The 24,018-nt window shown below is 50.3% G+C and overlaps 2 protein-coding genes across 2 annotated transcripts; one reads left to right on the top strand and one right to left on the bottom strand.

Annotated features, from left to right (window-relative positions):
* Window positions 1–18,748: 18,748 nt before the first annotated feature.
* MIND_00578700 (uncharacterized protein) lies at window positions 18,749–20,450 on the top strand (the record flags this gene model as incomplete). The annotated part of the gene is made up of 2 exons (XM_037362548.1): window positions 18,749–18,776; window positions 18,826–20,450. 2 exons carry the CDS (start codon window positions 18,749–18,751, stop codon window positions 20,448–20,450), a joined length of 1,653 nt encoding a protein of 550 aa, XP_037220469.1.
* A 98-nt stretch (window positions 20,451–20,548) lies between these two features.
* On the bottom strand, window positions 20,549–22,052 carry MIND_00578600 (uncharacterized protein; the record flags this gene model as incomplete). The annotated part of the gene is made up of 10 exons (XM_037362547.1): window positions 20,549–20,806; window positions 20,861–20,907; window positions 20,959–21,049; window positions 21,096–21,221; window positions 21,272–21,373; window positions 21,426–21,514; window positions 21,571–21,768; window positions 21,820–21,874; window positions 21,927–21,939; window positions 21,997–22,052. 10 exons carry the CDS (start codon window positions 22,050–22,052, stop codon window positions 20,549–20,551), a joined length of 1,035 nt encoding a protein of 344 aa, XP_037220468.1.
* Between the last annotated feature and the right edge of the window lie 1,966 nt (window positions 22,053–24,018).

Genomic DNA, 24,018 nt, shown 5'->3' with positions numbered 1-24,018 from the left:
GGAACAGCTTGTCCAGTTGGACAACGGCTTGAATCCTCCAGTCGGTGGCGTTCGAAGCGCGAAACGAAGTCGGATCGAAGAGTCGGAGACGCCAAAGGCTCTAGCCAACGCTCCCCCGTTCCAAGGTTGCTTTCTCGTTGCTATTCAAGCTCGCTCAGCTCAATGTCCACAGGAAGTAAATGCGGGCCTCAAGCATAGCGAGTACATACAAACCCACCGGTCCATACTTCGACAACAGGCTGCGGAGTATCGTGCCAAGGCCGAGGTATTAGCCGGCGAGGTCTCCCGCCTTCAGGGTGTCAACGCTACACAAAATGCTCATCTGCTAGAAATGCTTGAGGCATTTGGGACTCTTAAGGGGCAGCACGAAGCGCAGGAGGCCCAATGGGAGGAAACTGTAAGTGTTCGTCATTCTCACCGTATGTAATTTCTAACCAGTTGTAGTTCGAGCGACATGAGCAGGAGATGACTGAGCTCACAGCGAAACTGACCGCCGATGCCAATGCCAAGCTGGCTACGCAAGCGAAAATTATGGAGGAAAAGCAAGCAGCAGCGAAAAAGAGTAGAGAAGAAGAGCAAGCTGCCGAGAAAGAAAGCAGAAAAAAAGAGCGAGAAGATGCACAGGTGAGTGATAAGTGGTTTTTGGTCTCTCTCTTTAACCCAGTTCCAGATGGAGAGAGAAACTGAACTCATCAAGCTACGTGCTCAAACGGCGCAAGCTAACGCAACTCGGAAACCTGGCTTCCGTCGTGGAACTCGTGAGAGTCTCCAACATCTCAAGAACCCCACCACCCCTTTCGTGAAGCTTCCATTTGTGCCCAGCAACAACGACTCGAATTCCAGTCCCGAGCCAAGCGAGGATGAAGGGGAAACTCCTGCACGCAAGCTCGCCGAGACTACTGCGCCAACCTTCGCAAGCGCATTTGAGTGCGAGGTTGATATCAAACAGTTAACCAAAGCCATGGAGACGGTGTTCACTGGCGTTCCACCCCCTCAAGCTGCGTCCTCTAAACAAGCAACCCCTCGAAGGAAGAAAGCGGGCGGTAAACCCCAGGGTATGTTACCACACGTCCCCAAGATCTATGTCAACGTACGTGGCTTCTGTCTTGTGCCTACTAGCTACTAATGTGTTGCAGCATCTCTTGCGTGATGCACTCTACGATATATTCCAGGTCATGGACGGCAAATCTTTTGCCGTTCATCAACCGGCAGACCCAAAGAAGGTTATCGACTACGAAAAATCATGTAGGACCAGGTCCAACCAATCCACCACGATGGGATTATGGTCCTAATTGGGCTCATTCTCGATGGAATGGTACCATCATTGGGTGGGTCGTTGATGCAGCTTTGACTGCGGATGTTAGTGGGTCAGGGTTGATTGGTCGCGGCGTAGAGGCGTTGGGGAACAACCGCGAGTTCATGGCAGATCAGATACTCATCAAGCTCAAGGGGTATCGAAGCAAGTCGTCTGAGACACACACCCCGTTTGAACCAAACAGAAGGGCGCATGGAAACGGAGAATGAAGCGCAAGATCGTTCAATAGGAGCACAGGAAGATCGCCTCGCTGCTTCCCGCGTCAATTCGGGCAAGGCTCGAGTGAGTGATACTTTACTGTATCGGTAGTGTGCTGACTATTGAAATAGAAATTCAAATGGCGTGAGGAGACGATCGTCCAAGTCATCGAGCAGTTGACAAAAGCCAACGACCCATCTGTCCGGTTCTGGCAAAAGATGTTGCGCGCACTCAGGCGTCTCAAAAAGGATGGAATGTCTTCAGATGAAGGCCACTCAGATGTCGATGAAAGTGGCCATCGCTCTCAGGGTTTCACAACAAGGAACACCATTTGGCAAGCGGAGAAGCTTACCGAGTGCCTGCTCCTTGTTGATGACCAAGCCCTGGTGTTTGCGAAAGGTAATCGCAAGAAGAAGAAGAACGAATGACAGCGAGTCTCGGATCCTGGCTTTGCTCCCCCTCCTCGTGGGCTTCCGGCCTCTTTTTATAATTCTGCATGGTTGGCTGAACAGCTACCTTCTGTTGTCAAGGCACTGAACGTGGACGACGAGTTCGACGAGTTCGCTGCGGTCTTTCGGAATTAATTGATGTATCTAGTCTACGTATTGGAAATGCCAAGTAATATATAACAACATCTGCATGGAATTTAAAGGGTGAAGTTGGATGAGTTGGACGAGGAGAAGGTAAGTCATCATCCACGTGATCAGGCAGGATCGCCGCCGATCATCTGCCGATCATCTGCCGCTCACCTGCCACTCACCTGCCGCTCACCTGCCGCTCACCTGCCGCTCATCGGACGATCATCGGCAGACTAATTTTTTCCTGGAAAAAATCTGGAAAAAAAATCCAAGAAAAAACTTCAAGTTTTTGATTGAGTTTTTGCTTAGAAAAAATGAGAAGAAAAACTTCGAATTTTTCTCCTTGTTTTTTCCGGGAAAAAACTTGGAGTTTTTGCTTGTAAAAAATTAAGGAAAAAACTGATCATTTGTGCAACAATTTTTCCTGAGCAAAAATTTGAAACATTTCCCTAGCAAAAATCTTGAAAAAAACCTTGAATTTTTTTTCTAATTTTTTCTTGGCAAAAACTAGCTGCAAAAACTCGAAATTTTTGTCCTAGTTTTTTCTCTGTATATAGTCAGACATTTTTCTTAGTAATAATTAGGTAAAAAACTTCAAGTTTTTTTTCTGACATTTTTCAGGCAAAAGTTGGCAAAAAAAGTTCAAATTTTGACTTGGAAAAAATTTATTCAAAAATTTCAAATTTTTTATCTAACTTTTCACAGGGAAAAATTCTGGAAACGGCCCAGTGACAGCAGAGCTTTAGGTGTTATCCATAGTTTTCTCTCTGATGAATTATCAGGAGAATATCTCAATGATACTAGTGCTAGCGCTGCTGGTCTTTGGGCCAAATTACGTGTCCGCTTTGAAGCGGAAAATCGTGCAGGAACTGCAGCTGGAATTCTCTCAGATCTCTTTGACACCAAACTGGTGATTGAAGGAGACCCACAGATTGTGGAACGTACTGTTATAGAGACACATATATCCCAAGTTGTGGGATTCTTCAACAGACTTTTGTAAGGGCAACCTCGCGAGGCTCGAAATCAGAGTCCTGAGCAGAGGGGGAATCCTTAGAGAACAAGCCAAGGAGCCCTCTGCTCAGGTGCACTACTATATACTAGTGACCGGAGTAATGATAGAGTGACTGCATAGCGACGAACGACGCATGGGAGAAGTCAGGTGTCGCTAATGGACCCTAGGTGAGTGTCGAGTAGCCCTCGAAGCTCCGGAGAGGCAGGTTTGGGACCATGATGCCAAGGGAAGAGCCCAGGCATCCTTAGAAGGCCCAGGAAGGGCTTCGGGGGTCCAGACTGCCTCTGGGCGTCTCCGCTTGTGACCGTGACCGTGACAACCGGAATCGGAATCGGAATCGGAATCGATTCCGGGTGTGACCGTGACGTGACGGCCGGAAACGGAGAGGGGGGCATGGAGCGGAGAGGGAAGGAGTCGGTCTAGCCCAAGGGCCGGGGAGTGTCGGAAAGGACCAATGGGAATGGCGGCCAGCCATGACCACTGGAGGGTAGCGACAGGAGGGTCACTCGGAGACGTCCCCGGACGTCTCCAGAGAGGTGGAGGTGTGAGGGCGTGCAGCCTGGGGCGCTGCAGTAGGCACGAGCCTTAACGGCAGTAGGCCTCACCCAAAGGAAGACCCGATGACGGGGGCCGTGGTGGCGGAGTGGGGGGCGGAGCCATGGCGGGGCTCAGCCATCCGAACGTAAGCCCGAACGCTGACATAGGTTGGGGACACCCAAGAGGTCCAACGGGTAGAGGTTGCAGGGAGACCTTGATGAGCGACAGCCCAGAGAGGCTATAAGGCCATAGGCTCAAGGTCTCAGAGGAAAGTGGTGCGGCCACATCCGGAGAGGTCTCCGATGGCATTAGTGATCCTTGATGGTGACTCCGGAGAGACTCCCAGAAAGGGGTGGCCATGGGAGTTGGAGGTTGGGGACCACTGGATGCGGGATGTGGTGGGAGAAGTGGAGGAGGAGCGTCAGGGTGCAGGAATACAGAGACTCGGGTGGAGACATGGAGACGCGAGTGGAGACGCGGAGACGTGAGCGGAGACGCGGCGCTTGATGGGATCAAGTGACGGCATCGGGGTTTCTCCTGACATCATCCCCCCTTCAAGCTGCGTCGCCCCGATGCAGGAAAAAAAATCGGGGGTCACTGAGCTCGACCTCCGGAGTCCCTTGTCCTCCGGTGGTCAAGCTCCTGTCTCCGGCGACGTCCAGAGACTGTCCGTCTCCAAGAGCCAGTGTGACATTACCTTGGCGTTGCTCCAGTGATTGCTGCTGCCAAGGTCAACCTGCGGAGTACTTGCGTTCTCCAGTGGTTGAGCTCCCATATTCGGAGATGCCCCGGAGACCTGCAGTTCCGGTGCCTCTCCGAGAGATGGTGCAACTACACCTTTGCGTAGCTTCGGTGTGCGCCCGCTTGCGCTCTGGTCGCATGTTGCTCCAGGAGGGTCCTCTACGAGTCCCCTCCTATACCTCCTCCATCCCCCCTTCAAGAGTGCGGCGCCCCCGACGTACCACAGAAAAAAAAAAAGGGGGGGTCTGCGCTCAGCAGAAGCACCAAGTACACCTTCGGAAACGTCTCCGTTTGTGACCGGAAACGTCTCCGAGCGTGACCGGAAACGCCTGTGACGTCACGGAGGCGATTCCGACCGTCTCTACTGGTCGTCGGAGATCATTGGGTGGCAAATGACTTTGCCATGGGGTGATAGCATAGCGAGTGGCGAGCTCACTTTTACTGTACCCAGGTGTCAGGTTGGGAGGAAAGGAATCGCCGTGTGACTCCGGACACTGCGCCGTCAGCCGAGGCACTAAGCCTAGTGTTGCGGACTGGGTGGCAACAGCTCGACCCATCCTAGTTGTGCGGCAGATGCGGATTGACGTAGGCATTCCGGAAGCGATTCCACTGTTCGGGGTCTGGCTGTACAATGAGACCCTTCGAGCATCTCCGCTTGTGACGTGACCGTGACGTGACTACCGGAAACGGAAACGCGATTCCGGGTGCGTGACCGTGACGTGACGGCCGGAAAGCGGAGAGGGGTCCCATGAACGGAAGAGGCACCTGCAGAGCCCTCAACTGCAGTGACTGCCTAGGTGACACCATAATGGATCCTCTAAGGCAAGGGTACCCTCCGGGGCAGCTATATTGACACCAGAGACGTATAGAGGCGTCTCCGGGGGCGTGCTAGATGAACTCCGGTGCCATGTGAATGACATTGTGGGGCGGAGTCCATCTCCGGATAGCGAGGGGGGGGAAAGTCGGCACTCCGACTCAGCACCTGCCACTCGTGGCCTAGTAGGGCGGCCCTAGGCGAGCGGACTTGTCATCTCGCATCTGGCACGGGCCTATACGGCAGTAGGCCACGCCCAGAGCCTAGCAGGGCGGCAACGAGTGATGTCATGCCAAGGTGTCGCAAGCCAATCAAAGGGACTGGCCATCTCGCGGTTATCCCAAGGTCCAGAGTCGAACTGGACGCGTCGAGCCGGACACGTAGGGAAGGTCACCCGGCTAGTCCGATAAGAATCAGAGCCGGGCTGTGAAGCCCGCGGAGACACGTGCGTAGGGGGACACGGGTGGTGGAGTGTGGAAGACTCGCCTCCCAAGGAAGCCAAGCCTTTGCTCGGGGTGTGAGCAGTCTCGTGTCAAAGGCGCGATGACAGCATCAGCGGAAAGGATCTCCAGGGTGCTGGAGACAGAGGCGAGGTGTATGGTGATGGCAGAAGGTGCGGAAGGAAGAGTCATCGCACCAGCAAAAACACTGTGATCAGCATCTTTGGCAGTTAGAGTGGGGAGCATGCAGAGATAATAGCCATCGCAGCGACAACCGCGGGAAAGCGGAATCCGGAGTCATTTTGATGCCATCAGGGCGTTCCGCATGACAGGGAAAGCCTATTCCGACAGGTGGCAGGCAGCATGAACGGCTGGGAACAGACCAGGAATGGCCGGAAAGGCCAGCGTTAGCCATGGGTGGAGAGGAGGGAGGTGGGGCCACGGTCGGAATCGGGGGGAAGGGGTCCGGAAGTGGTTCAGGACAGCCCGGGGCCATAGGGCGCGGGGCATGGGAAAACTGGACCACGGCCGGAGGAGAACACCAAGGGCCGGGCAGGAGGAAGTATTGAGGCCTCACGAGGACCAAAGTGTTCGAAGGGAGCTGGGGGCTGTGCAGCGCAAGGTCGGGTGGGGCCGGGACGGAGCCATCTGTCGCAATCCACCAAGAATCCTCCTGCATGCAGCCCCTCCGGAGGCCACCTCCAGGTTACCGGCAGGGGGGCGTCAGAGACTGCGGGCCCTGGCAGGGAGTTGGGAGGTGAGGTCCGTATTGGTGGGCTTGTTCTGCTGTAAGGGCAACCTCGCGAGGCTCGAAATCAGAGTCCTGAGCAGAGGGGGAATCCTTAGTGAAACTACTACAACAGGAAGGGACGCTACAGACTCACCTGAGCAGAGGGGGAATCCTTAGAGAACAAGCCAAGGAGCCCTCTGCTCAGGTGCACTACTATATACTAGTGACCGGAGTAATGATAGAGTGACTGCATAGCGACGAACGACGCATGGGAGAAGTCAGGTGTCGCTAATGGACCCTAGGTGAGTGTCGAGTAGCCCTCGAAGCTCCGGAGAGGCAGGTTTGGGACCATGATGCCAAGGGAAGAGCCCAGGCATCCTTAGAAGGCCCAGGAAGGGCTTCGGGGGGTCCAGACTGCCTCTGGGCGTCTCCGCTTGTGACCGTGACCGTGACAACCGGAATCGGAATCGGAATCGGAATCGGAATCGGAATCGATTCCGGGTGTGTGACCGTGACGTGACGGCCGGAAACGGAGAGGGGGGGCATGGAGCGGAGAGGGAAGGAGTCGGTCTAGCCCAAGGGCCGGGGAGTGTCGGAAAGGACCAATGGGAATGGCGGCCAGCCATGACCACTGGAGGGTAGCGACAGGAGGGTCACTCGGAGACGTCCCCGGACATCTCCAGAGAGGTGGAGGTGTGAGGGCGTGCAGCCTGGGGCGCTGCAGTAGGCACGAGCCTTAACGGCAGTAGGCCTCACCCAAAGGAAGACCCGATGACGGGGGCCGTGGTGGCGGAGTGGGGGCGGAGCCATGGCGGGGCTCAGCCATCCGAACGTAAGCCCGAACGCTGACATAGGTTGGGGACACCCAAGAGGTCCAACGGGTAGAGGTTGCAGGGAGACCTTGATGAGCGACAGCCCAGAGAGGCTATAAGGCCATAGGCTCAAGGTCTCAGAGGAAAGTGGTGCGGCCACATCCGGAGAGGTCTCCGATGGCATTAGTGATCCTTGATGGTGACTCCGGAGAGACTCCCAGAAAGGGGTGGCCATGGGAGTTGGAGGTTGGGGACCACTGGATGCGGGATGTGGTGGGAGAAGTGGAGGAGGAGCGTCAGGGTGCAGGAATACAGAGACTCGGGTGGAGACATGGAGACGCGAGTGGAGACGCGGAGACGTGAGCGGAGACGCGGCGCTTGATGGGATCAAGTGACGGCATCGGGGTTTCCCCTGACACTTTCCTCTCTTCAATATGGAATTTCTCCTGATCTTCAGCCACTAGTTCTCTTAGGTACATTGCCTACAGATGCTCACTGGACAGGTATCCGTGATAACATCACAACATCACTGGGTACCAGCATTACTCTAGATAATGTCCGTGCTAGATTGGTTGCTTTAGGAAGAAAACCTACAGATGGCAAAAGTCAAGAGAACTCTGCTCTTTCTGCCAAATCCCTGGCTTCTTCCAATGCCAAGTTCACCAAATACTGTCTGAAACATGGGAAAAACAACTCTCATAATACAGATGAATGCACTGTCATGAAGGGTTTTCTCAAGGACAATAATAAGAATAGTGGAGGGAAGAAAGACAGAAAGAGAGGTGCTAAAGCCAAAGCCAATAAATCTACGGAGTTTGATGATGAGGATTCTGATGAAGATTCTGCTAGCTTTGCTACTGCCTATGTAGATGCTAAATCATATTCTGCTTTGCATGCTTATTTGGCTAAGGATAGTGAGAAAGCAAAAGAGGCCATAATTATAGATTCTGGTGCTTCAACCACTATGACTCCAAATCTAGACTGGTTTGAAACAGGAACTTATAAAATTCTTGATCCACCACAAAAAGTCAGATTAGGTGATAATTCATATGCAGAAGCCATAGGTATAGGCATTATGAAACATTCATGCCAGACCAAACGTGGAAAAACTCTTGTTTCTCTTAGAGCACTACATATTCCTACTTTTGGAATCACACTCATCTCAGTGAGACAACTGGCCAAGAAAGGCTTTAACTGTATTTTCACAGGTGATGAATGTATTGTCAGAGATGCCTCTGGAAAACGCATGATTGAAGCTACTACTCATGGTGGACTTTATCATGTAAAATGTAAATCACTCAAGGATGATCCTCAAGCACTATTTGCTATTGATATCAACCACCTTCACAGAATTTCTGGACATACAAATATGCAACATCTGCAGAAGGCAGTTCAGAAAGGTCAACTTGGTGAAATCACAATATTGACAGGTCAACCTAAACTTTGTGAATCTTGTGTTATTGGGAAAATGAAAAAGTTGCCTTTCCCAAACAGCCAAACTGTAGCTCGTGGACCTCTAGATATTGTCTCATGTGATGTAGGAGGTCCAGTGACACCTGAAGGTCCTGGTGGTATTAGATATTGGATTGTCATTGTTGATCATTTTTCATCACATACTTGGGTTTTGCTTACAGATAAGAAATCTAAAGTCTACAAGTTACTCAAGGAATGGAGAAAAACCACAGAAGAGCATTTCAAACAAAATATTGCCAATTGGGAATTCTGTCCTGGCTGGATTAGATTCTTTCGTACTGATGGGGGTGGTGAATTTACCTCTAATCAGATGGAAATTGAATTCAAAAACCAGGGAATCATTCATGAAACTACAGCTCCATATACACCTGAACAAAATGGTGTTGCTGAAAGAATGAATCAAACTCTAGTGACTAGAGCTATAACAATGCTAGTTGATTCTAGGTTACCTCGTAAATTTTGGACTTGGGCCATGTTAGCTGCTGCCTACACATTGAACAGGACCCCAACTGCTTCTAAGAATTATCGCATTCCTCATACAATACTGTATGATCGGCCTGTGAATATCAAACGACTGCACCGTTGGGGTTGTAGAGCATATCCAAAAATTCCAGATGCAAAACAGGCTAGGAAATTTGGGGACAAAGCACAAAGATGTGTATTTGTTGGCTACCATGAAAACAGCAATGCCTATGATCTTTTAGTTATCAATAAAGATGGAACCTATGGACAACTTGTCACTGCCACTCATGTGAAGTTTGATGATGATCATCATTTCACTGATTATCAGCCTAAACTGGAGCCTGTGAATGATTCAACATATGAACTTGAACGCATGTCACAGATATTGTGTAAGAGGGAAACACCATATTTTGATGATGATCAGGATGATATACCTGTTTTCCCATCTACACCAGTACAGAGTTCAGTGGGGGGTTCTATTATAGCACCACCACCAGATAAGAACCCTGGTCCTATACAGATTCCAGCACAGATGCCAAATGTTATACCTCCTGAGCAAATAGCTCCTAGGAGAAGCAATAGACCTAAAGTCCTTGCAAAACATAAGAATGCTGAATATGAACGGATTGCCTCATAAAACCCATGCCACTGGGAGGCAGCCAAGAGAGTTCTCAGATATCTGAAGACTATCAAAGATTGGGGTCTGACATATGATGGATCTGATATAGGCATGGATCTAAACTTCATAGGCTACTCAGATACAGACTGGAATGGTGACAGAGATACTTCAAGGTCAACATCAGGCTATGTATTTCTTTCTGCAAAAGCAGCTATTGGGTGGTCAAGCCGAAGACAAAGTCTTGTAGCTCTATCCTCCACAGAAAGCGAGTTTATTGGACTTGCTAATGCTGGACAACATTTAGCATGGCTTAGATCATTCTTTGAAGAAATAGGTCAACCACAACAGGGAGCTACTGAACTACGATGTGATAATCGTGCAGCTATCATTCTCTCCAAAGATCCTCAATATAGAGCTCGAACACAGCATATAAATCGAAAATATAGTTTTGTCCAAGATGACTTGGTCCGTCATGGAGAGTGTGAAGTTGTTTGGTATCCTACAGAAGATATGGTGGCAGATATTTGCTCAGCACTACAAATTCTGTCTAGCTATGGGACTATGGCCTGGGTCGAGTGGGGGTGTCAGGAATTGATCGCGGTCCGCCCCGGCCTCCGGCCTGTGATAATGATCTCCATGGGAGTTCCGGGAGTGTCAGCAGGTACATTACATTTACATATATACTGACACCTTTTTCCGTTGCCCCTCAGTCTTTGATCCCATATAGCGGGAGACTGAGGGTATGTTACTTTTACTTACTTAACTTATATAAATACTTACTGTACTTAGTTACTGCGCTTTCCGCGCATTTACAGGTAGTTAATACAGTCTTTGATCCCATATAGCGGGAGACTGAGGTTACTGCGCTTTCCGCGCATTTACAGATTTTGACAATGCTGCCCCTCTATCTTACATATGCCTATTGGGAGCAGGATCAATAGGTAATTTGTTTCTGAATCAGACTGATCTAGCCTACTATAACATACAGTAGGGTTAAGTACAGTCTGGGATACTGTATAGCCAGGAATGGTTCTAATCTCTAGGGAAACTACTGTAATAATTTATTCAATTCGACATTGAAAAACTGCATGACATCAGTGCTGAAATTAAATTTTCAGTGCTGCTGGGTACTCTGTGTGACTGCCGAAAAAATTTGGCACGTTTAGTGGCCCGCACTGCAGGCCACTGTAAATTGCCCTGATGCAGCAGCCTGACATTCGGCATTTGAATAATAAGTTGTAACACGCCGAAATATTTTGGCACAAGTGGTCCGGTGTGATGCATGACCGCCCAATTGAATAAATTGATACAGTATATACCTGAAAACTTTAGAAACATTTGGGGCTCATTTATAATCCAATTGTTACTACTCATATTTATCAAGTGTTGACAATAACATGGTTGTCCATGTCACTTGCAATTACTGTACCATTATATTCAGTTCGGGTGTCATGGGTCACAGGCCCGCAAATTGGCGATTTTTTTCGCCATGGTCACAGGTCACCGAGGGGATTGGCGAGTACCTAAAGTGTCACAGTTTTTGTCAAATTTTGGCTCAAAAAAGCAATTTTCGCTTCCGCCGTGAATAGATTTGCTTCCGCGGCGATCTGTTACTCAGACAGCCTGTCATCCCCACCGCCACATGTTTTCTCCCACTACCACCCGCCTTCGTTCCGCGACGAGCCAAGGATTGAAAGCCGTACAGCTACTACAGTACACTGGCCGCCTAAACCTACTCCTCATCTGACACATCCTCGTCAAAGTCGTTGGCGTGACGCCAGAACAGCTTTGACGCGTATCTGGTGCTGGTCAGTCTCACACGCTTTCCACGACCAAACTCTTCCTCCCATTCTTCACCCTCATCTTCGCCGACGACAGCGACGACATCCAGCCCTACATCTGGATCTTCCGCTTGGTTAACCGAAGCAAGCCCGCCACCATCGGCCTTAGCCCGTACCCGACGGCCGCCTTTTGTCTTCCGACTAACAACATGGCTTACAACCTCGCGCGTTGGAATTTCCGAGTCATCCACGCCCAGTCCTTCGTCATCGTACGGAGCTTCATCCTCCTCAACCTTCTCGTTGGCCTTGGGTCGGAAATCCTGGGTGGACTTGGTTTGAAGGTCGTTCCATAGCTGAGGGTTGGTTTTATCGAGGTTGCGAAGACGCTCGCAGGTTTCGAACGATGTGAGACAATCGTATGAGAGGTTGGAGCCGCGGACGGTGCACATAGCCCACGCCTATGCTGCGTTAGGATAGTATCTTCAAGGCCATTGGTGTGTCATACCTTCTTAACCAGTTCTCTCCGCTGAATTGCCTGAAACCCTTTCCAGATCCACATTACGCTGGCATTACGCAGAGTGCCAATCGTCTTGTCGACATCCATGACCTTCCCTTGCTCCCTCTTTTCCAGCAATGATTTGACCAGCCATTCGTGGTACGCCAGCTTCACTGCGTGCTTGAATGGCCAGTTGATTCCTATGTCTAGCGGTTGTCCAACGCCAGTGCAGCCACCAGGAATGAAGTCGACGAGGATATTGGGATGGTTGGCGCGCATATAGTCCATGAATTTGGCGGAACGATGAACCGACCAGACGTCGATTAGCCAGAGGGATTTTTGGGCATCAGGAAGCTTTTTCGCGGCTTTCGTTGCAGCAAGATATGGCACCAGTATGTCCTCAACGAATTCCCGCATCGTTTTTTGACTTGACCAATGGTTTCCATATTTACCAGATGGAACGAAACGGAAGCCGGCTGCCTCGCAGTCCTGTCAATGCGGAGCGCTGTCGGATGGTGTAACAGTGTCGGAAGAGCCTCCGTAAACGCATTGAATGCCGAGCACATCTCCCGCAGCGGTAACTGACACCAGGGCTGTGAAAGCTCGCTTTTCCTCCTTCCCGACCACGGAAACCTGCTTTGAGCCTGTTGGTGCATAGGTCATTCGCGAGCCTGGCATGAAGATGACGCCGGTCTGGTCAGAGTTGACTATCAACTCAGCAGGGATGTCATATTCCTTGATTGTATAGGCGCGACGGAGGAATGCTGTTTCATATTGGTCTTCCCAATTGGTAGGTAACTTCTGCGCTGCGTTGGTGCCCTTCCGAATTGACCGAGCCATAGTGGTAATATATAGCCTAATGTAGCCAGTGGCTACTGTGAATGCCATTGCCTAAATTGCCAGCTACTACTGGCTTGCCACTGTTTACTGGGAGATTAGGCTAATGAAATTTGGCTGGAGTCACATAGGTCACCATGCTTTAATGCTTTATTTTATTATTATTAGGTTTATTTATTGTTTTTTTTGCGATGGGGTTGATGCTATCTGAATATTGTCATCAATGTGGAACCATTTTTGATTGCCATCAATAGTTTTGATCACCCAGTCTAGTTACATCATTTCAGTCCCAATTTGGAAGTAATGCTTTTTTAGCTATTACACAGTCACCTTAATTATATACCGGGTCATCGGCCTGAAGAAAAGGAGCTATCAGTAATTAATTATTATCTTATATTGGTCAGCATCATCAATACCAACATATTACCTTTTTTAGAGAGAGGACAATTAGCCTAATTTCCCTCTGACTGCTGGCCTAGTGGGAGCTGGGGATTTAGGCAACGGTATTTCCAGTAGACACAGGACCAGAGCCTAATTCCTACAGCTATGGGTGATTGACCAGTTTAGTTGTTGATGGAGGTACTTGCGACAAAACTCGTCTGACGCACGAAAGTTGGACCCATCTTTGAATCGCTGTTCGAAGAGCTCGGGTCTTCGAAGCTTGATGACAGCAATTATGATGCAGCGAACAGATGCAAGAGAGAGTGGTGCACCAACAGTACGAAGGGCTTCAAGCTGTTCATTGATTTCCTCGACGATTTCCGGGTATGGCGCCTACCTCCATCAGCGATGTTTTTCGAGCAGCCACTAACACATACCAGAATGCCTTTGTTATGACCAGGCTCTGCCTCCGCTGCTCGCTTCAGCACTGCCGCTGACCACCCGTAACCCCAAGTCGTCTCTACAATCCATCCTGCGACTGTGTTCAGCTTCAAATACTGGAAGAAATCGCAATCTCGCGCTTGTAGCTCCTTGCATATGGCAGTCGGACTCCATGAGGCAATTTTCCATTGGGCAGATGTGATTGCTGACCATGCAAACGGTGTTTGCCAGAAGATATTCTGAGCTCGTCGCTCTGGCTTCTTCTTTTTGGCACCCATAGGCTTGCATTTCTTTTCTTTGATTTTCTTGCTGATTTTTTGTCCAGGACGCGAGGCCTCGGCTACATCACTACGCGATGGACCGGTAACGTCTCTCAGATTCGGCTCAATCTGTGATTTAGATTGGTAAGGGAACACACATTGTTGAAAGAAGCTACTAACTTTTCTTCGTTTTTTTCCAGGATTAAGAAGCTCTTCTTCTGCTCGTCGCTTTGCTCGCGAACACCGTTTGCGTTCGTTCTGCCAGGCTTTCCTCTCCGCATCGGCATCCGCCTTCTTCCATCGATCAACCTTGGCCCATTCCTCCGCTCGCTCTTTCTGTTCCTCCGCCTGCTTAGCAAAAATGTCCTGCTTTTCCTTCGGCGTCAACACCTTCAGGCTACCCCATCCAGGCATGCGAAACAGCGGAGCAAGGGCCTTTCCCCCCTTTTCCATGGCAGCACGTGCCTCCTGTGTTGCTGTCTGTGCTGTCTTCTTCACCCGCCTCTTCAATGGGCTTTTACTTGGCGTATCCGTCGCTTGCTGTGAATGAGAGCGCTTTCCCGTTTGGCTCGGTGGTGTTACAGGCCGCTCGAAGGAGTGTTGTGGGCTCATCGGAGTCGGCGATGGCGATGGCGATGGACTGGGGGAGGGAACAACATGACGACTTGCTGAACGTGATGGCAGGGGACGAATGAGATGCGGTGTTGGAGACGATGGATCACCAGTTTCAGAACAGTCGCTTTCACCTTCACTTTCACTTTCGCCCTCATCGTTGTCCCATTGGCTTTCTTCATCGTCACTTTTGCTCTTGCCTGAGCTCGTATCCGAGTCTACTTTCGAAGGTGAATTTGAAGTCCTTTGCATCGTTTTCAAACCTTGCGAGCTGAATGACCAATTAGATTTGCTCTGTCATACCCGTATCAGGTACTCGCCTTACTCCAATGTCGCTGCACAATCTGCGGGAACATTTTTAATCGCTCGTCTGCCATGGCGCTTGGTGTCGTGTTCGGGAAAGGGAAGTGGTCAGCGTCGAAACAGTATTTGAGAGCAGATGCGGCCATGACTCTGCAGGAATGTGCGTCGTTCTGACGAGGGACTGGTATGTTCTTCCACTCGAATTTGCGCCCCATATGCTCAGCAATCCACCAGTCATAGGCACTTTGTAACTTGTCCGGGACAGAGTCTTCCAGTGAGTCACCGTAGGAGACTGTACCCACTTCGCTATCAACAATGATGGCCACCCAGTGGGTATTGTGGATATTGGCAATCGTTCCCAGCCGTCGCCGTGTACCCACCCCAAACTGTTGCCCAACCTTGCGAATCCACGGACTCTCGATAAGGTCTGCACGATAGCTATTTTGGCGGGAAAATGCTTTGCAGAGAGCCGTTGTGAAGAAGGTGGTTTCAAGAGCATCCCCTGCGTCCCGGTCGAGTGACAAGTCCTTTGCAGCAAGGTCCATGAGAGCATTCTCATGGCCCGATTTGAGCCAGTCATTTGTGAACCAGCGACTCTTGGGTCTTCGTCATTGAAGCCAAGTGCCTTTCCACCCCAGCTAAGCCGCTCCAGCACCCGAATCGTCTCGTCAGCTCGGTATGCAATCTCATCATGGTCTCCCATGTATTCACGACGTCCTCGAAGCTGTGACAGAGCGCGCTTCCACGCCTTTTTTGCTGTAACTGCTGGTTCGAGCTCAGCCCAAAGCTGCACAAGCCAAATCGGATGGAGGACACTGGTGTCCGTCTGGCTAATATGAAGGAGCCGGATTGAGTGGAGGTTGGGGTTATCTCGCACTTGCTTGATGAGGGTATCGATAAGTGTCAACGGTGGAAGGGGGATGTTGGAAGCGTCAAACTCGGTGACTGTTGGAAGCGCCTCTGACAGGTACTGCAACGCGTCATTCTGTGCCACAGAGCCAAGCTGCTTGGGCAGGGAGGTGTCGAGAAGCTGGAGGATAGGAAGTGTTGCTTGAGGGACAAGCTTTTCGCGGTGCGCTACCGGAATATGACGCATATCCGGGAGGTACACCATTTCGCAGTCGTAGTCGAAGGGGGAAAAAATGTTACGTGAAGGATTTCCACATTGGGCAGGATGTGTCATTCTCAAATACTAAGCTGATGATGGTACTATTCTGCGTCTATTTCAGAGATCTTTGCTGCTTCTAAATATGTTTTAAGGCAAAGTCCCCCAAAATAGGGCAGTTTGGCGAAATTTTTGAAGGTGTCACACAATTTTTGACCCATTGGCAAGACCTCCACTTCGCTTTTTTGGTCACAGGTCACACCCCATAGCGAACTGAATATAATGGTACAGTATCAATATACATGCTCCAAAATTGCAAAGTACCTTGATTATAAGATTTAGGTACATTTAATATTAATACATAATATGGTCACTATACTATTGACTGAGATGGATTTTCATGTTTGCCTGTCAAGCACTCTGCAGTATATGGCTTCACTATGGCTGGTCTCAAATCTCCACCTGATTCTGGGTGGGATGCAAATGATGCAAATTGGATGGCTGAGACTCTTGGACCGGCAATAGATGGGCGATTTTGGTTGGGTTCAGATACTAAACATCTGGATATTGCAACATGGGCTGATCCCATTTTATCAGTCTGCCTAATCTGCACACGAGAGTTGAGGATCTAGTATTGGTGAGCATATCTCTACGGAGACTCTACCCAATAGTTCTCTCTTAAGAAACTTACCATAACAATACTGATAGAGTAGACTTTGGAGAGCCATAGGCAAGTTCCTGCAGACAATTATATAAAAGGTACTGTGCAATTATTAAGGTCATACCCAAATGGATGTTATTGCCATCATATGCGATGAATAGTGCCAGATCAACAAGGGCAAATATGGCACATGGAATTCCAGTCTGAATAGTGACCTGTAAATCTTGAATAAGTATAGTATGCATAAGAGAGAAAGATGATATATACAGTGATTATTCTGCCTACAGCTGCCTGAGTAGGGCTACTGAAGCCTGGCTGACGGGCTTTGCAAAGGTAATAAACAGTTGCAATAACTATCAGAAAATCAGCAGCAGCAGTTGCACTGAGCCATGCCTCAGGTTGTTCAGTAATGTGGTATATGGTATGGCCAGCAATTATACTTACAACTGGAGGCTTCATCCTATCAAAGGTTAATGCAGAAAAGTGTTTTGCCTGAATTATTTGGACACCTGTCCAAATTCCTGCACCAAATTGAAATATAGTGATCTACAGAATATCGTTCAGTGATCAAATCTGTGAAACGAAATATACAGTTGTGATAAGAATAGGGACTACCCATGCATCTTGCCCACTAATAATGTGGATTCTCCAAGCAAAGAATAGTTGACCAACACATCCAACTAATGAAGATCTTTATAAACAGCAGAGAATTGGAAGCTACTTGTGAACATACTTGTTGATCCTAGCATAGGTACACTGAACCATGCCCACCCTACATTATCTAAACTGGCAAAGTTACCCCAGTCACTGCCGAATATTCGAATTGTGTCATGGCTGGTGCCAATAGTTTGCAGCAAGTCAGCAACAAGAACAAAGCAGACCACAAGCTTATTATGGAGTCGATCTTTGGGGAAGGCAACAAAGTATATATCTGTAATTGACCATATATATTTGGCAGATGGAAGGATAGAGCAACTTACAGGCTTGGACTGCAAGCACCCCCATCAAAGCACAGTTCATCATGGTCCCAATAAACTAGCAGAAATAATGATATTGAAGAACTTGAAGCCAGTACTGAGCATACCAGTGGGATTGTACTACATGATATCAGCTCTAATGCCCCTATAGCAGATGAGGAACTGCACATACAATTCTCCAACATTGAAGTCAGACTGGAAGCGGTTTTGCAATTGCGATGACATTGATAGAAAGGTCCACTCGCCTTGCTGACTTTATATACAAACACCGTCTCCTATAAAAAGAACACTCTCACCTTAAGTCCGTGTCCGATCTTTCCCAGATCTTCTGTTCGGATGTGACTTGTGGAGTGCTGCCGGGCTGGCATCAAGCATGACGATTCCTTGGAGCCAATGTGTGGCAGCAGACAGACGGAATGGAGCCATTGGTCCCATTGCGCCACCCCCATCGTTGGCCGTTCTAACACTGGCGTTGTTTTCTCTCCTGATTTGCAGCGGCGCAGAGGTATGATATAACAGTGGGGTGGCGCGGGGCGGCAACACATGCCAACGATCCATGCCAACGATCCATGCTCAGGCTAGTGCCATGATCTCCGTGCAGCCAATCGCCAGTATCAAAGAATGTCCCCGGGAGCGTGTGCCTCAAGTGGCGTCCAATCATCACCATGACGTTGACGATGGAACAAGGGCCAGCTAACATAGCTGCATCGTGATTTTTGGATCCAGCAAATAGCAGCCCGGTGCCACCGATTGCTGTAATTGCTGTGAATGAGCGGAGTATCATGATATTCTCACTCACCTTGCGGAATCATACGTGATTCGCGAGGCGAAGAGTTCCGGGGACTCTTCCATACTGGCAAGCAGCGTCGGTGGACTTTCCCCCGACTGAGCGGCAGTGACTCGGAAGCGCTGTGCGTCTCGACTGCGGCTCACTGGTATCGTCGGCGGTGTCCAGCAACGACAACAAGTCTTCACACTGGCAGCCACAGCCATGTACCGTGGCATGCATTCTGAGAGTCAAGTGCGGGAACTTGAGGCAGATGGTTGTCGAAGACAAGCCACGTTGACAAATTGATCGTCGGATGAGAAACGCCGAAGGCTCACACGGTCACCCGTCAATCAACAACGGGCACCGCATTTGTAACTTGGTCCCGACCACCACCATGAGGTCGGTGAAGACCTTGAGAAATCGTAGGCGATGTCGGCTCTGCGTCTCTGCGTGCACTCATATATCTTATAGGGCTTCCGAGGTCCCTTTTCAAGCACTCAAATGACCGACGTTTGGAGGAGAGTCCTGATGCATCACTGCTCGACCTGAAGGAATCGTCTTCCCAGTCGCCGACCCACGAAGACCTGGAAACTCCGCGGGTTTCTCCTATCTCCAGGCTCCCGTTCGATGTTCTCGTCGAGATATTTCTCTACGTGCACGGCGACACCGCCAGCGAGGGCTCCCGGATAGCATACTCGACCTTTGAGTGCAGCCGCGTATGTGTGGCGTGGCGCCAGCTCGCGCTTCATACACCATTGCTTTGGTCCCGAATCAACTTCGACACTCCAGCTTGGACTCGTCACTGTCTCGACCGGGCGAAATCAGCGCCGCTTATTGTGGAAGGGGACCTGGCGAGCGACAGCCGCGGCGCGCCGTCGGTGGTCACTCAGAGGGAGGAGCATATAACAGCCGTGCTGGAGGATCACCGGGAGAGAATCAAGGCGATCAGCCTTGTTCTCCCCCCACGGCCAACTGAACGTCTCCAGCGTGCACTCGTTGGGGGCTTTCCTATCCTTGTGCGGCTCCATCTGCGAGTCAAGAACGACTGGAGCGTCCCTGCGCCAACGCCTAATTGCTATCCTCGGCTCCACACACTTTGTCTCAACTCCCCCTTTCCTCGAATACTCCGCCTCACGGGAGAACGACTGGCGATACTTGATCTAAATGCAGCCGGCATCGACGCTGAGCTCCCGTACCTTCTGTCCCTGCTTACCCAGCTCACCACACTTAAACTCACCATCCGGCGCAATATCTGGGGTGGGCCACCCACCCCGCCTCATACCACAACATCACTTCCCAAACTCCGCTGGCTGTTCATCACTGACTTCTCGGAGTACGAGGAGCCTTCTCGCAGTGGCCAGCTTCTTGGCGCGCTTGCACTCCCCGTGCTACAGCGATGCACGCTGAATCTGTGGCACGTGCCCCGCACAGGCCGGCTCCTCCGTGGCCTCCTCGACACCGCGCTCGGGACGCACTTCCCTGCGGCCCGTGGCCAGAGCCAGCGCACGTTCCTCCGGGTCCAATACGAAGATCCCACGTCAACGGTTAGGTGCCGTCATATGACGGAGCGAACCCCGCAGCACCACCTGGACCTCACTTTCCGCTCCGTCGCCAGCGACGGTGCTGCACGCGAACTCGTCGTCGCGTGGCACGTCGATTCGATCCCAGAAGCCAGCGTCATGGTCGTGATCGCCGAGCTCGGCAACCCCAAGGAGCCGTTCCAAGTTGCCAGTGGCCCGCAAATTATGTATACCCCAGCGCTCCAGGAGACCCTCGCCGTCGTCGACACACTGGTCCTGACGAATTGGATGTTGCACTGGTACACCGAGTCCAACTTGTGGACCGCATTCCTGAATTCGCTGAACAATCTTTCGACGCTGGTTCTCGCAGAGTGTGCCCTTGTCTCGGAATGGGAAGCACTCCTCGGCGACAGGGCAGCTAGTATTGCATTCCTGACGCTTGACAATGATGCGGTGCGCTACAAGGAACCGCACGGCTACGACGAGCTGGACAGCACTTATGGCACGAGTCTGTGGGATCGATCAGACGGTTTTTGGATGTATATGGCCCGAAGTGTCGGCTGGAGACTTAAGTAAAGTACAGTACATGGTTGGTCGATTCAACCATCCCCATAGAAATCTAAATCCCTAATCAGGTACGAAATCGCATGTAATTATTTTGAACGAGTGCCGCCCTATACCACAAACCGGGGTGTCTCCATCTCCAAGTCCTCCCCTCGCTCTTTCCCGATTGAGAACACTGGATCGCAAGACTTGTCTGTATCCCGCCCGAAGTCCCCGTCGCGACTGGCAAACTGGATCGTCGATGCCGTCGCGGTATTCTTGGACGGGTGGCTCTGGCCGGGGCGCGAGCCCCGACGGCTCGAAAGCGTGACGTTCGCGGAGCCAAGCTGCGTGTCGTGGTGGCCGATATGCGCGCGTGAGTTGAGAATCTGTGAAGCGCGTGAAGGGGCTCAGGCTACATGGAAGCGATGGGCAGAGCGCACAGTAAGGATGCTGATGGAGTATACTTTGGAGAGCCAGATACAAGTGCCTGGACAAGGTCAGAAGATGACCCGAAGTTCGCATATATGCTATTAATTACCCAAGTGAAAGTTGTTCCCGTTGTATTTGACAAATAGCGCCAGGTCAACGAGAGCGAAGACGGCACAGGGAATGCCGGTTTCGATCGTTACCTGGGGGTTATCTCAGATGGAAATTGAGGGATGCAATGAGGTTTACGGTTATTATTCTCGTGACAGCCGCCTGAGTCGCGCCGCTGAAACCCGGCTCGCGCGCTTTGAGAAGGTAATATATTGTGGCAACGACGATCAGCAAGTCAGCGGCGGCGGTAGCACTTAGCCAGGCCTGAAAACCGAGTGAGTCACGGCCGACCTGAAAAATGATGCGGGAAATACAATTGGGGGCTTCATTCTATCGAAAGTCAGCGCCGAAAAGTGCTTTGCTTGGATGATCTGAACGCCGGTCCAGATTCCAGCGCCGAATTGAAAGAGTGTGATCTGTGGGCAAGGTTAGGAGATAGCTCTTGAGAGACATGTGCGGGTGACGAACAATGGTGATGATGATCGGAACAACCCAGGCCTTTCGAGCCCCGATGATATGGATGCGCCAAGCAAAGAATAGCTGGCCGACGCATCCGACTGGCAGGGGATGAGTTGCAAGCGGGAGGAATGCGGGAATAAGTTGGTGGACGCACTCGTGGACCCCAGGATCGGGACGCTGAACCAGGCCCACCCAACTGTGTCGAGGCTGGCGAAGTCCCCCCACTTGGCGCCGAACGTTCTAATGGTGTCGCGGCTGTCGCCCAGGGTTTGCAGGAGCTCCGCGACGAGCACGAAGCAGACGATGGCCTTGTTTGGGAGTCGATCCCGCGGGAAGGCGACGAAGTAGATGTCTAAGCTAGAATGAGTTTGTGCACGAGGGTACGGTGTGGAATAAGACTGGCAGGCTTGAACAACGAGAGCTCCCATCAGCGCCCAGTTCATAATTGTTCCCACAAACTACAGGCTTATCAGCTGTAGCTTAGGCGGTATCCTAAGTTGTTGAGCGCACCAACGGGATTGTTCTGTGAGACGCGACTGAGAGGGACAGATACCGTCGAATGAAAAAAAATGTGACGCACAATTCACCGATATTGAAACTGGGCTTGAAGCCACCGCCTTGAGATTGGGAGTCCATCGAAGGAAAAGAAGTTGGCGGGCGATCAATGGAAGGGGAGACGAGTGCACTATCTCCTTTGCTCAGTATATATGTGCGCGGAAGAAAGTTATTAAAAGAATGCTCTCACCTTAGCCCCTCCACCATCCGATCGATTTACAGATCATCTGTTCGGAGGTCGACGCGGGACGATAATGACAAGCTTGGCTGAACCCCTCTTCCGCTTGAAGGCTGGTGCATCCCGGAGGCGTTCGTCAATGAATGGCAGAGGCTGACAGAAGGGACGGAGCACCTTGCGCCACGAGGTCACCAACCGCGGCTGTTGATCAATCTAAGCCAAGCACCGTCGTCTCCGAAGGTCCACCATAGAATGAGCCACCTGGAGAACGACCGAGATCATGTTGAGATGGCGAGTTGACGACTGCCGAGACATCGTGGGACCACTCTTCGCCCAACCACCAATGGCAATATGATTTGTATGCCGATTCTCGGCTTACTAATGGGGAGCTTGCTCAATCCGAGTTGAGTCATTTAAGAGATAAAAATAATAAGATAAATACAATCAGTCAAAGAAATTATCTAAATACATACTCAAGTCCATATCATAGGTATTCAAAGCAAAACCAAGAGTAGCCCTCCGAGTATTATCAGCATATAATAGCTTCATTGTCTCTGTTACTGTTGAGCGTTGAAGACGAGTCCATGCAAAAGGAGCACGGAATGCAAGGCCTTGTAAGGTTTTGACACGAGAGATAGCCACAAAAGAAAGGCCAGAGGAAAAGTCCTTGGGTCCAAGGTCAATGACTGCTCTATGCAGAGTCAAGCCTTGACTTTTGTGAATGGTAATGGCCCAAGCAGTGGTCAGAGGCAGCTGTGTACAGCTAAGTGCTGTTCCAGATGTACTCTCCCAACGAGCAGTCATAGGTACAATAGGGATCCAAGAAGGATTGATATCTGGCCAGCCAGGAACTGGAGGGCCTGTAGCTGATTTAGTCAAATAGTTAAGAAGTGGTTCAAGGAAATACCTGAGTAAGTTGTTCCATCACACTCAACAAATACAACTGCAGGCAATTGGTTTTGAGGGTTAGAGTTCGGATGGAACCATATCTTCTTGACAGTTCCCTGGGCTCCGTTGACTAGACCTGCTCCCAGTTAGTTTAATCATATCTTATAACTCCAATTATATGACCTTTTGATGTCCATATATTCCGAGTAATCATAACACGAGCCCCTTCAGCTAGTAGAACCTCTGGCTGAAGCCCATCTGCATCCTCATCAGAGGCCTTCTGAGCTTCCTTGATATTATGCTGGGCCTTGCAACAGAGAACTGGCTTTCCTAGATCACGTAATCGCATATGGTTCAATGCATATACCATTTCTTTGGTTGGTAGAAGATGCAATGTATTAGAGAAGTCTGCTTTCTCTTCAGCAGAAAGGTTGTCCCAAAAACGTGTAGAAAAGAGCTCATAGTCCTGCTCCTCTGTTTTATATTCACGCAGTCGTAGTAGCGCATCTCGGAACTTCTCTTGAATAGGATCATTGCCACTCTGTCGGAATATATGCTTGAGAGTAACAGATTGTGTAAAACTCTCAAATACAGCTCTTCCCTCAGCAGCCAGTGCCGCATTTCGTCCCAGAGCAGGTAGTGTTGAGTAGAGGGGGGGTATCTCCAATTGGAGGTAGTTGACAGAAATCACCAAAGATTAGAGTGGCTACACCACCTAAAGTCTCTTCATTTTTGGCTGGAAAAGCTTGTCGCAAACGACGGTCAACCCTTCCCATTTGGCCACGCCCAATCATGGATTTTTCATCAATGATGAGCAGTTTAACTTCTCGCCAACATGTTTGTACACGTGCAAGTCCACCCCGTGAGAGTTGATCAAATTGACCCTTTACTGGAATTGTAAGGCCAAAGTTAATTGTCCATCCTCTAATTCCATAGGCAGAAATGCCAGTTGGAGCTATGCGCACTGTAGGGTCTTTGGAA

This window comes from Mycena indigotica, assembly GCF_014461135.1.
Source record: "Mycena indigotica strain 171206Taipei chromosome Unknown Mind.scaff0005, whole genome shotgun sequence".
Taxonomy (NCBI): Eukaryota; Fungi; Basidiomycota; class Agaricomycetes; order Agaricales; family Mycenaceae; genus Mycena; species Mycena indigotica.
This window is presented reverse-complemented; position numbering and strand designations above follow the sequence as displayed.